The sequence below is a fragment of the Carassius carassius genome, chromosome 35 (assembly GCF_963082965.1).
Source record: "Carassius carassius chromosome 35, fCarCar2.1, whole genome shotgun sequence".
In the NCBI taxonomy this organism is placed as follows: domain Eukaryota; kingdom Metazoa; phylum Chordata; class Actinopteri; order Cypriniformes; family Cyprinidae; genus Carassius; species Carassius carassius.
In genome coordinates this window covers 11,426,399-11,439,165 of record NC_081789.1, presented here as the reverse complement: position 1 = coordinate 11,439,165, position 12,767 = coordinate 11,426,399, and the positions used below count along the sequence as shown (strand labels likewise).

General features: G+C 35.0%; 1 protein-coding gene across 6 annotated transcripts in view; it reads right to left on the bottom strand.

Moving 5' to 3' along the window:
• Positions 1-12,767, bottom strand: part of asap1b (ArfGAP with SH3 domain, ankyrin repeat and PH domain 1b) — an 84,097-nt gene that overhangs the window by 41,010 nt on the left and 30,320 nt on the right. For all 6 annotated transcript variants that reach the window (XM_059524411.1, XM_059524406.1, XM_059524408.1 and 3 more), the window contains exons 4-5: positions 5,457-5,529; positions 3,207-3,352 (exon numbers count right to left, since the gene is read on the bottom strand). In XM_059524411.1, the coding sequence (XP_059380394.1) occupies positions 3,207-3,352; positions 5,457-5,529 (219 nt within the window). The remainder of the gene's footprint in view (positions 1-3,206; positions 3,353-5,456; positions 5,530-12,767) is intronic.

Genomic DNA, 12,767 nt, shown 5'->3' with positions numbered 1-12,767 from the left:
GCACAGATATTGAAATTCTGGATAATTATGTTCATGGCCAGTAACCAACAATAAATGACTGATATTATAAATATAAAACCTTTAGTTAAAATAAGACACTTTAAAAAATGTTAAGGAAAAAAAATATTTATTGTGTACCTCTAAGAAAACTAGCTAAAATTGATATCCAATAATTAGTTTTAACCGATAACCTTTATAATAATCAGTATTAAAACAAAAAACAAGTATTTAAAAAAAAAAAAAATAGTATTCAGCAGAAAGTAAAGAAAAACTTTATAATATAACAATATATAAAAAGCTCAACCTAAAGATAGGCCTACAGAGAATAAAATATGGAAAACTTTTGAAACATAGCTGTGATGAGTGGGGCGGGGCCGAGAGCCGTGGGAACAGAGCGAGGCCGGTGGAGTGATTGGGAAATGATCGACATCTGCTCCACTCACCGGTCTCGAGTCCCACGAAGGAGATCGGAAGGATACAAAAGAGGAGCGACGACAGTGAAGGATGAAAAAGGACCAGGCCTGGGCTTAATTTTGTGTTTGTTTTTGTTTGTGCGCGGCAGTCGTCCGTGAGGGGCTGTCGCGCTGTTTTGTGTTTATTTTGGTTATTAAAGTTTGATTTAAGTGTTCGCCGGTTCCCGCCTCTTCCTTCTCGTAATTGTGGAGTTTGTATACCGTTACAATAGCATTTTATGTCTAAATTATGTCAAATCAGATTTCCACTACAACTACTGCTACTACTAATATGGCAACTGCTCCACCATAGCCTAACATGAAAAAAAAAAATCTGGCACACTGTAAATAAAATTGATGTAACTGCTTATTTTAAATGGCACTGAAACAATAAATGTATGGAAAAATCTGTAAAATTAAAATAAAAGAAAAAAATACACTAGCATGTAAAGTCAAAGAAAACATCAGAAACATTTTACAGCATTTTAAACAACTTTCTTTCACAATTTTGTCTATGTCCGCAGACATGCATATCCTATTTTCATAATAAATACACTACTTTCAAAAATTATTTTTGTTGTTGTTGTTTTTTTGCCTGAGCTAGACCAAAAATATTTTTCAAAACCATGAAAAATCATGATGGCACAAAAAGTCATTTTAAAAACTGTGTTTGATTTTCTTCATATAGGGCACTAAATACCAGGAACCATCCAACTGTGTGTGTGTGTTAAAGGTCAGAGTGCAGATAGTGATATAAATTTGTTGAAGACAAGTGTGTGTGTGTGTGTGCCAATGTCTGACGTGATAAATGGCTCCTCTGGCTGATAATGCAGATGGCAAATGAACACCAATGCTGAAATATACACCATCACACAGAAAGGCTGTAACAAAGAGTAACCCGCACTGAAAATCTTCATCATTTCATACAAATGTAAAGCTTTCATAAATAAGGATTGCTTTGATGGGGAGACAAACCATAATGTAGTATTTCTGTCTACTTCCTCTCTTCCTCACTATTCTTCAGTGTCTCTAAATGGAGGCTCTTGTTTCAGAGTGATAAATACCTCAGCTTAGTGCCAAAACAGTATAAAAGCACCGCTGCCCGACAACAAAGTGCCTCTTTTGAGAGAGAGAAATGATAGCAGAAAACCAAAATAATTAATTCTGCAGTGTAACCCTGTTTCATACAGCTAAGTTACTGATGACTGAGCTATACTGAGCTTGAACATGTCTTTCAAGCCTTAGTTGCAGAAAGAAACCAAATAGCCACACAGCACAATGCCAATAGTTTAATGACTTAGCAGACACTGTGAATGCTGATAACCCACTATGTGAAAGACAAGTGTGCGTGTAATCTGTCTATATTAAGCCATCAGCATTCCAGAGAAGTTGTGGTCCTCAGGAGGACATTGTGGAAATGGAGAGGATATACTGATGAAATAGAAACCAGAGGAAATTAATCAGGGAAATGTTAATGCTGTTGTTGACAGGAGAGGATGACAATTGTACATGAGCACATTGGAGGAAAATCATGTATATAGTCCGAGCAAAAATGTAATATAGAATCCAGTTTATGCAATGCCAGTTGCTTTACTGGCCCACATGTGCTGTTAAGCTGAAAAATCAAATGATGTGTTTTATACTGCAACGAGACATATAATACTATTAGTTGCAATGCACAATTATTGTTATCATTAGGAAGCATATCACAAAACCATGATATCACCATCTGATATCATCAGTGTACTATGAAATTCTCACATTACTAATAAAGTAAGAAATTATGTGTTCATTATCTTTGTTAATGACAAACATTAAATGACTAGAGTATAACAGATTAATAAGGTTTGTTATCTGGTCAGGCTGGTCTGATTTGATGATTTTAAGAGGGGTTTGGAGCACTTGTCAGCTATTACGTTTGGTATGGAAATCTTAATTTCTTCATTTTCAAACATCAAGTTTTCATTTCCCTTGGAAAACCGCAGGGAGACCTTAAAGCTTCTCTCTTGTTGACAACATCCGGTCAACAGTCGGCTGAAAGCACTTTGAAAATTAAAATTTAGACAGAACACAGATAAAAAGTGAAAAAAAAGGAAAATAACACATTTGCCACTTTTTTCAGCACAATGTTGAGCAGCTGTGTAGAGCTGGAACAGTGAGCCTCTGCTCACACAGATATGACTTCCCTTCCACAGCATTCACACAGTGATTTAGGAATGTGTGTGTTTCTGTTTGCGTGCGTGTGAGGGGTGAAAAGGAGACGCGCTGTAGCTACTGCAACTCCTACACTCAAAATTTATGGCTCTATCTCCACGTTTCTGCCAGGAAGAGAGAGCAGTATGGATGACAAATGACCCTCTCACTCACACATCCACCAGACACACAATTTTCACACATTTCACACATCTCTGTCGTCTGAACGCATCCGCCTCCAACACCAACGCAGAAAACTCTACAACCTGTGTAGAAGCACACACACTTTAAGCTCTTTAACACCTTTCACAGAGGCTGATTCGCTCTGAAGAGATCTCATATGCTATAAATCCTTAAATCTGTCCTTACATTGGGCTTCAGCACTAACCAAAACAATCTGTGTTCTGACAGTTCAACTCATGACTTCACTAGTGCACCCGAAGAACAAAAAAGGATGTTGTACAGATCTCTTTCTATCAAGAAAAGAGACACGTTTAAATCCATTCAGTCTTGGGTGTCCTTTCTTTCTGCCTTTAAGATATGTTTACATGGAGGACTCACCAGGTTCTTGAGGAGGGTGGAGAGCTCTTTAGTAAGAGTGGAGAATTTAACGAAGGCTGTGCCCAGATCTGGATTATCCCAACTGATGAAGTTACTGCCAAACTTATCCAAAGCCTGGGTGTATGTCTCTTCATTCTGAATATGATCTAATAAAAGATTAACAAACGAACACAATCCAAACAAATCAACGTCATGCATTTGAAGAGTACACATCCATGATCAAGACTATGGAAGCGTGTTGTCTAGTTCCTTGAAGACAGCATGAAATCATTCACTTCCTAGGTAAATTTCACTGGTATTAATGTACATCATTCATCAGTGCAAATTATTTTGTACTCTAGGAATGTTGGCTTATATCAAATTGCAACCTCAAACTTTCTGCACCTTTGAAATCAAACTTTTCTGCTAATGTAACCATGATTAGGTTGAAGGGAGTCATTATATTAAACATTTTATGCATTTTCTATTTTTATTAGAATTTTAGAGGTTAATCAAGACAAATAATGTTTTTATCTTTTGATAAATCCCATTGAGCTATAACAATCTAAATCAATACATTTTATTACCGTATTTTCCGGACTACAAGTCGCACTTTTTTTCATAGTTTGGCTGATCCTGCGACTTAAAGTCTGGTGCGACTTATTTATCAAAATTAATTTGACATGAACCAAGAGAAATGAACTAAGACAAATGAACCAAGAGAAAACATTACCGTCTACAGCCGCCAGAGGGCGCTCTATGCTGCAAGAGATGCTGCTCAGTGCTCCTGTAGCCTACCACTGAGCAGCATAGAGCGCCCTCTCGCGGCTGTAGACGGTAATGTTTTCTCTTGGTTCTTGGTTATAAATAAATGCGACTTATAGTCCAGTGCGACTTATATATGTTTTTTTCCTCATCATGACGTATTTTTGGACTGATGCGAAAATACAGTATACACTACCATGAAAACATTTGGGGTTGGGATGATTTTTTTAAACATCTCTTATGCTTACCAAAGCTTATTTGATAATACATATATAATATTTGATAATATAATAACTGTTTTCTATTATAATGTATTTTAAAATGTAATTTATTCCTGTGATGCAAAGCTGAATTTTCAGCAGCCATTCTTCAGTGTTCAGTCTTCAGTGTCACATGGTCCTTCAGGAATCATTCTAATATGCTAATTTGGTGCTCAAGAAACATTTCTTATTATCAAATGTAACAAAAAAAAAATGTGCTGCTTAATTTGTGGAATCAATGGTCCCTTTTTACTGGATTCTTTGAAAAAAAAAATCAAAGTAACAGTATTTATAAAAAAAAAAAACCTGTAACACAGTGAAGGAATATATAAATATACATACCGTATTTTTCGGACTATAAGTCGCACCTGAGTATAAGTCGCATCAGTCCAAAAATACGTCATGATGAGAAAAAAAAAAAAAACATATAAGTCGCACTGGACTATAAGTCACATTTATTTAGAACCAAGAGAAAACATTACCGTCTACAGCCGCGAGAGGGCGCTCTATGTTTTCAGTGTAGACTACAGGAGCAATGAGCGGCATAGAGCACCCTCTCACGGCTGTAGACGGTAATGTTTTCTATTGGTTCATTTCTCTTGGTTCATTTCTCTCGGTTCATTTCAAATTAATTTTGATAAATAAGTCGCACCTGACTATAAGTCGCTGGACCAGCCAAACTATGAAAAAAAGTTTGACTTATAGTCTGGAAAATACGGTACATATATTGGGACAGTTTTATTGTTCTATTGTTTTTTATTTATTATTTATTATTGATTTTAATAGGTACAATCAATAACTGTGCATATTTAGCCATTTAACAGAAAAAATATATTTCCACCTTAAAGAAATTACAAAATACATTTCGGTCTGTATCTGTATGATAAAATTGGATCCTGCTTTGTTTTATTTCAATAGAACGATATATAGAAAAAAACACACACACCTGAGTGCAGAATGCATCTATAGAGTGTGAAAGAGATTAGGTAGGTTGGTGTTTGTGTAGGTGGGTGGATGAAACTAGCTGGTGTGGCGTCAACCAGAAACATGTTCATGCTAAATGTAATCTAGCCATTTGTTTTAACAATATTACAAGCAAATTAATCTGCAATCACTAAAAATACTGCACACTGCCATATAAAAGGCAATGCCTATTAAAAATTTGTGACTATGAATTGAATGTGTGTTTGTTTGTATTACAGCCTTAAAAAAACCAGTATCTGTGTGTGCGTGGTTGTGAACATACCTTGACCAGAGTTATAAATGGCTTTGACTGACTTCTTGACTTTCTGCAATGAATTTCTGTCCTGATCCAAAGCCTGTGGACAAACAGATCAAAGATGGGAATCACTGAACTTGTACAATTGCAATATGCAGTGTAGTAGAAACATGTGATACTAAAAACTATGAATGCACGATAAATATCGGACGATGTTTTGCACAGCTTGTCAATGAGCAACAGCTCTGTGTAGTAAATGCTGCTGCACGTGAAACCATGCATGTGTCGAGATTTACCACTGATTACTGAACTGGCTTTACTGACAACATGCACATTAAATATCAGCCCATATTTATCGTGCATTCCTACTAAAAACTGTATTGGTAAATTAATAAATAAAGCCACTTACAAACCACAAACAAACTCTGTCTGTACTGTACAATGCACAGAATTAGGCTATACTTACTCAAAACCAATTATTTTAATAATTTAACTAAGGAACGGAATGAATCAAGTTAACAAAAGTATTGATTTATGCCATTTTTCCAAGAGCAGATGTTAAAAAATAGTTTGAGACACAAAACATTCTCTACACGTGTGTGAAACTTCAGTTTCATGCACATTTCAAAATGCCATGTCAGCAAGGCCACAAGGGCTATCAAACTACGTATATCAGGTATCTAACTACAGAACAACAGTTTGATGAGATCTTGTTGAGCAAGTTCGTTATGTTGTCAAACACATTTACAGCCAGCTACCTAAAAAAACAACACATCCTGTTTAATAGCATTGACATTTAAAAGTAGTCCTTTGAGCTGCAGTAATGCTACTCATGGTCTAACACGAGGCCGAAACTTTGGTCAAGCATTTTCATTTGAGCATTTGGGCAAACAGCATGTTTTCACTGCTCTCTCCTTTATTTTGTCCTCAACAGAATTTTGCAGAAAATTATGCAAAATCACAAACTAATCAGGAGAAAATTTGTGTTGGATTAATTAGGTCATGGGGCTTTAACAGTTCCTTATCTGAATTTTGGTTTTATGCAACCTAATCAGCATTCACTCTCTCTCTCTCTCTCTCTCTCTCTCACACACACACACACACACACACACACACACACAGAGAGTCATCCTCTACACAGAACTAAACGGTGAGTTTCCAGCACAGATAATACATGACATTAGAAGCTGTTATCAGTCAGTAAGCAGTGTGCCGTGTTAGGATCGGCTGACGGTGGTCTTGTTGTTTTTGGATTGGACTGCAATAACAAGAACATTTAACCCCTCACTCATCACTGAAAGCTCTCAAAGTCTGTCCTTGCTGCAAATTATACACAGAGCCTTCTGACTCTTTACATAAAAATATCAAATTCAAATGCACCCAAACTATGCAATTCAATAGCTATTTTACTAGTTGAATAGCTAATTGACTGTAAAAACATTTGTTACAAAATATTTTAATTTCAAATAAATCCATCAAATCAACCAAATTTCATAAACTTCACCAGCTATATTATTTTTTTGCTTCTGAAAAAAGAAATGTCATGAATTAATATTTACAGAGCAATCCACTATTTGGTCCCAACATGCATACAACCAATCAGCATTTTCAGTATTAAAAAATATTATTAGTATTTCATAAAATCATGAATGCATTTTTTTCTGAAGTGTAACAGCAAACATGACCTTACTGCAAGCACATGCTTAGATGTTTTAGTCATTATAATTATAGTTATAGTGTTCATAAAAAAAGGAGTTCATGATTAAATTAAATAAATGATTAAAATAGACATCTGGTTTACTGCAGTACTGATTAAGAACAAATCATATATTTATAATCACTTCTTTTTTTTTGACTTGAGTACTACCATGAATACAGTAAAAAAAAAAAAAAAAAAAAAATTCCAGCTGCCATTTCAGCTTACATGTTCATAAAAGGCTACTGTCTGTTTTATGTTTTAAAACTCAGAGTATGTTATTTTCCATTTACTTATTAAATGCCAAATTCAATCCACCTTATGAAAAAAAAGTAATTACAGTATTTCTTAAATAAATACAATGAATTGCTGTAGAGAAAAAATAGTTTAATACAGTAAAAATATATGTGACCCTGGACCACAAAACCAGTCTTAAATCGCTGGGGTATAGTTGTAGCAATAGCCAAAAATACATTATATGGGTCAAAATTATAGATTTTTCTCTTTTTTTTTTATGTAAAAAATCATTAGGATATTAAGTAAAGCTCATGTTCCATGAAGTTATTTGGTAAATGTTCTACCATAAATATATCAAAATTTAATTTTTAATTGGTAATATGCATTGCTAAGAACTTAATATAGACAACTTTAAAGGTAATTTTCTCAGTATTTAGATTTTTTTGCACCCTAAAATTCCAGATTTTCAAATAGTTATTTCTCGGCCAAAGTTTGTCCTATCCTAACAAACCATACATCAATGGAAAGCTTATTCAGCTAGCAGATGTATAAATCTCAATTAAAAAAACTGACACGTAAGAGGTTTTGTGGTCCAGGGTCACATATAATTTTTATAATAATATTACAGTGGGATACTGCAACTAAATAACAGTACTAACATTATTATACTGTAAATGTTGCTTAAAGTAATAGTTATAAATCAAGCTTTTCATCAAAGGAATAAATTACATTTTAAAACATATTATAATAGAGAACGTAAATTAACGTAATATTTCAAAATATTAAAATTTTTACTGTATTTTTGGTCAAATATATGAAGTCTCGGTGAGCATAAGCAAGAAGGAAAAACATACAGTAAAAATAAAATCTTGATAACCCCAAACTTTTAAATGGTAGCATATATATAATTCAAACCATTTGTATATTAAATACATTTTATTAAAATATTCCTTGACTAAAAGCAATTTGTTGTAGACTCAATACCAGATGACAGATTTGGTTAATTTATATTCAAGAACATTCTGGTTCGATCATATTAAGACATTGATTAATTGGAAAAAAAATACAAATAAAAAAAAATTCCCATCCCTTACAAGTCACATTAAAGCTAATGATAATGTAGTTTGATTGATTGAGGACAAGTAATTCACTCAACAACAGCTTTATTAAATGTTACATTTATTTGATTATGATCCTGAGTAGAAATTGGCCAATTAAATTAGTGACAGATGTTTGTTTATTGAGCGTAAAGTACAGTATTCCCATCTCATAGTAGCTGCAATTAAAAAAATGTTGATATCACGTAACTGTGATAGCTGAGAGACACAAAGACAACACACGACTGCAAAGGCCTGTTTAGATCTTCACTCTCAGTGAAATCTGACAGCTCTCTACAGTGAGGTGAATCCCAACCTGTTAGTTTTATTGTTTTCCAGAAAAAACGATTCCGTTAAACAATAACGTGACAACTTAGACTGCAGCAGGAGTAAGTCATATAGCCTAGCCTAATTCATTTCTTAATATTGTTTGCAAGAAACACCAGTCTATCAACTTGATCTGGATTAAGTGCAGCTCTTTTTATTTACAATGTTCCCCGCGGTGGAGAACATATGTTCGGAGCGCACAGACGTGCCTGGCTACTAGCTTTTATTCGCGTGATTTGGTCATGGGCCTACGCTACAATACGTCTAGAGTGCCCTCTACTGGATAATATGGCAAAGAATAAAATAAAAAAACAAATGGTCTAATCATAGACTGTAAAAAATGCGCTACACATGGCATTTTAAAAACCGGATATTTTATTTATAGTTCGATTAAGGATATTTCACGTCATGTTCGAATGCATATTCGAATATTGAATAAAAAGTGACAGCCCTAGTGCACGTTTGTGAATCATTTTAAAGTTATCTTCCGAATAAATTCATCTGCACAACCTCAAAACATTTGAAACTGCACTGTAAAATACTAGAGAATAGTTCATTTTCAACTATGAAGAGTAGGATTTTGGGCGATGAGATTTTATCTTTTCAGTGCTAGAAATCAGTTTTTATATTTAAAAATGTATATTCATTTTGAAATTGGCTAAAGAGCATTTTTAGCAGAGTCATTTAACAGTGTTTTTAAAGTGACAGCAAAGGTAATCTAGATGTAAAAATGTGTTTGGTCTTTGAGGAATAAATCTGCTACGCTGCTGCACCAGATTAAGTACAAGACTTGCTTTTGCTAATACATCCACTTCTGTGAGCATGTAAGAAATACTGCTGCTGCACATATAGCATATATGAAAAAACCCATTTATAGCATACATGAATCACCCCCGTAGAAGATCTCTACAGGTGGAGCTGGGACAGGTTGGGGGTTTCTGAAGTGTGCTGCAACCGCTATTTACTGCACTAGCCGAGTATTTGAATGTAAAGCAGTGAGCTCATTGGCTGCTGATACAAAAAGAACCAGTTGCTGTGCCATGTGATGATGTCACTACTGTAATTGTAAAAAAATAAATAAATAAATGCCATTCAATTATCAATTACTAACCAATATCCAATAAAACTGTTATGCAAAATTTTCATTTGTATAATATATAATGTATTATATATAATGCAATATATAGTCCAGCTACTTCTATAAAAAATCTTTAGTGATATTTCAATGTATGGTTTTTCACAGTTAAGGCCAAAAGAAAGGCAGATGACTAGGGCTGCTCTGATCATGATCGGCCGATCGTTAATGTGCATCTCGTCAGTAAAGCCGGTTCTCTAATCAGGGGTAAATTCAATCAGGTGCATGATTTCACATAGAGCAGCTGTTACTGCACAGAGCCGTAGTTAACTGAGAAGCTAGCATTAACGATCAGCCGATCGTGATCGGAGCAGCCCTACAGACGACTTTTCTTGACTACTGAATGTTTAGTTGACTGCAGATTTTAGGCTGTGGGAGGTCAAAGTCAAAGTTCACTGGTGAAGGTTGCCACATGTTTCCTGCTAACACTCTTATCCTGTCAACATAGAGCAGGCATTTCCTTCCTAAGCCAGAAATAAGTGCAAAAAACTACCCAAGCCTTACAATATACTGTTACACACAAAACATAAAACCAAAATTCAACCCAACCTATACTAGACATTGACAAAAACTATTACATTTCAGTTTTTATTTACTTGATGAATGACAGTTTTTACCATGGAGACAATAGTCCATATAGCAATGTCTGATTTTACAGCACTAATACATAATTTTTTTTCATCCAAATTCTGTGACATTCCACATTATACAGAAAATAAAACTTTGATGACTGGATTCTACGAGTCCATCCATGTTTTCTGCATCTCTGAAATCATAGGGCCCTACCCTGGAAGTCCACCAAGTTTGCTTCAAAGCCTGCCCCACTCCACCCAGAGCAAATGTCACTATACATATTTCACATCAGTTCTGACAATGGAAGCGAACCTCCCCCTGACAGAAAAATGTGGGAATGTGACAAAGAAAGAAAACAATGTTTTTAGCTTCTAAGGCCTCTGACAGTGAATTATCACATATATTTTTCCACTACTTCAGGAAACTAATAGCCATTTCAAAAGAACACAAGAAATTACATATACAGTTTGGATTTTATGAAGAATCACTTGCGTTTTAGCCTGATACTTTCAGGCCTGATGAAGCTGTAAGCATGCACAAAAAAGAAACTGAGGAGGAAGAGAAAAAAAGAACAGTTTTAAATGCAGCAGGCATGACTCGCAACATCCTCTTTGTGCCCCAGACAAACAACTCTAGAATGTTCCATGCATAATGGAAATATTTCATCTTTCACTAAAGCCACTTTCTGTCTAATGCAACAGACAAAATAGCATTCATTCTCAGGCATCGCTCCTTAAAAATTACTCTTTTTCATCCAATGCATTTACATGACCAGACTCTTTCATCTGTGACACACAGTGGAGTACCAGCAGTGATAGACACCGAGAATAGTTACATCACAGCTGTTAGTATAGCATACTGACCAATCATCATCCAGGACCAGAACTTCCATTTTAGAATAGTAATTCTGGATGCATTAGGGCAAAACAAGACAAGAGAGAGAACCTGTAAGTTACTGTTACTACAAGACCACTAACCACATATGCTCTCCAAAGAATGCCCCTCGAAACTCATTTCACATGCAGCTTTTCTTTTAACAAGAAGTGTGGTTTATTTGTGGATTACTTTGATGATTTTTATCAGCTAAAATCAGGCTCAAAATCTGTTCCAAATAACAAACAAACTCATCTTCATTGAGTACATTTTTAGAATTGTTTTTGGTTACTACTTTAAAGGGACATATTTTATATATAAATATATAAGTGAAACAAATGAATAAATATGAATAATACAAAATACATGTATGCTTGCATACAAACATGCATACATAAAACAAAAAAACAAAAAATCATGGTGATGGAGATTAATGTATATATAAATCACTGTAATTCACTGCATTAATTTACAAGTAGTAATGTTAAACATTGACCTGATTAAGAACCTGTAAATTTAGACTAAGTGATTTAAAGTGAGATTTCTCAAACCTTAGTGGGCAGCCTGTGGTTTCAGATACATTTTAAACCACTAAAATGTAGAGTGCAAGATATAACCTTACTACTCAGTGTGACCTACATTTCCTCAAAAATGTGTGTGTGTGCACAAACATATCAACAAAATAGGAGATAAACATTGAAAAATACATTGATTATCTGGCATATTTGTGATAGAAAATATCATTACTCAGATGTATGATGAAAAACATTTAGATCAGCTTCATTAGCGTCTGTGCTTAGAAAGCTAGAACAGCAAGCATGCCGAGTCTCTAGGGGGCCAAATGAGTGATCCTCTAAGGGAGCTTGCTAAACTAGGCTGTGCTGTGTTCACTTTAAAGAGGAAGTTGACGCTTCTGGATTCTGTGGTAAAGCCTCAAGGCAAGTGAGAACAGTCACCACTAGCACCTCCACCCAAATGCTAAATCCGGCATGAGGCTGACACAGGCGTGCCTTGGGCTGAACAGCATCCTCCTCCTACTTCTTCATACTGAGAGCCATGCTAACGCTAGTGGACACTGTTTAACCCCGAACCATTACCAAGCCTAGAGATGATTTAACTGCATCTTCCAACCAAACATAGCAACACTAGATAGGCAAAGCGGGAAAAACAAAACTGTTAAATCATTTATTGACTGTTTTTAATATTAATCAACGCTGCAGTTTTCATACAACATTGAGAAGAACGAAGCACACTTTCATTTAAAAACAATTAATTAATTCAAAAATAATTTTAAAAACCCTTATAAAATTAGTAGTGATGCACCGATACCACTTTTTTTCGTACTCGGCCGATACCGATACTTTTATTTTTGGTACTTGCTGATACCGAGTACAGACAGA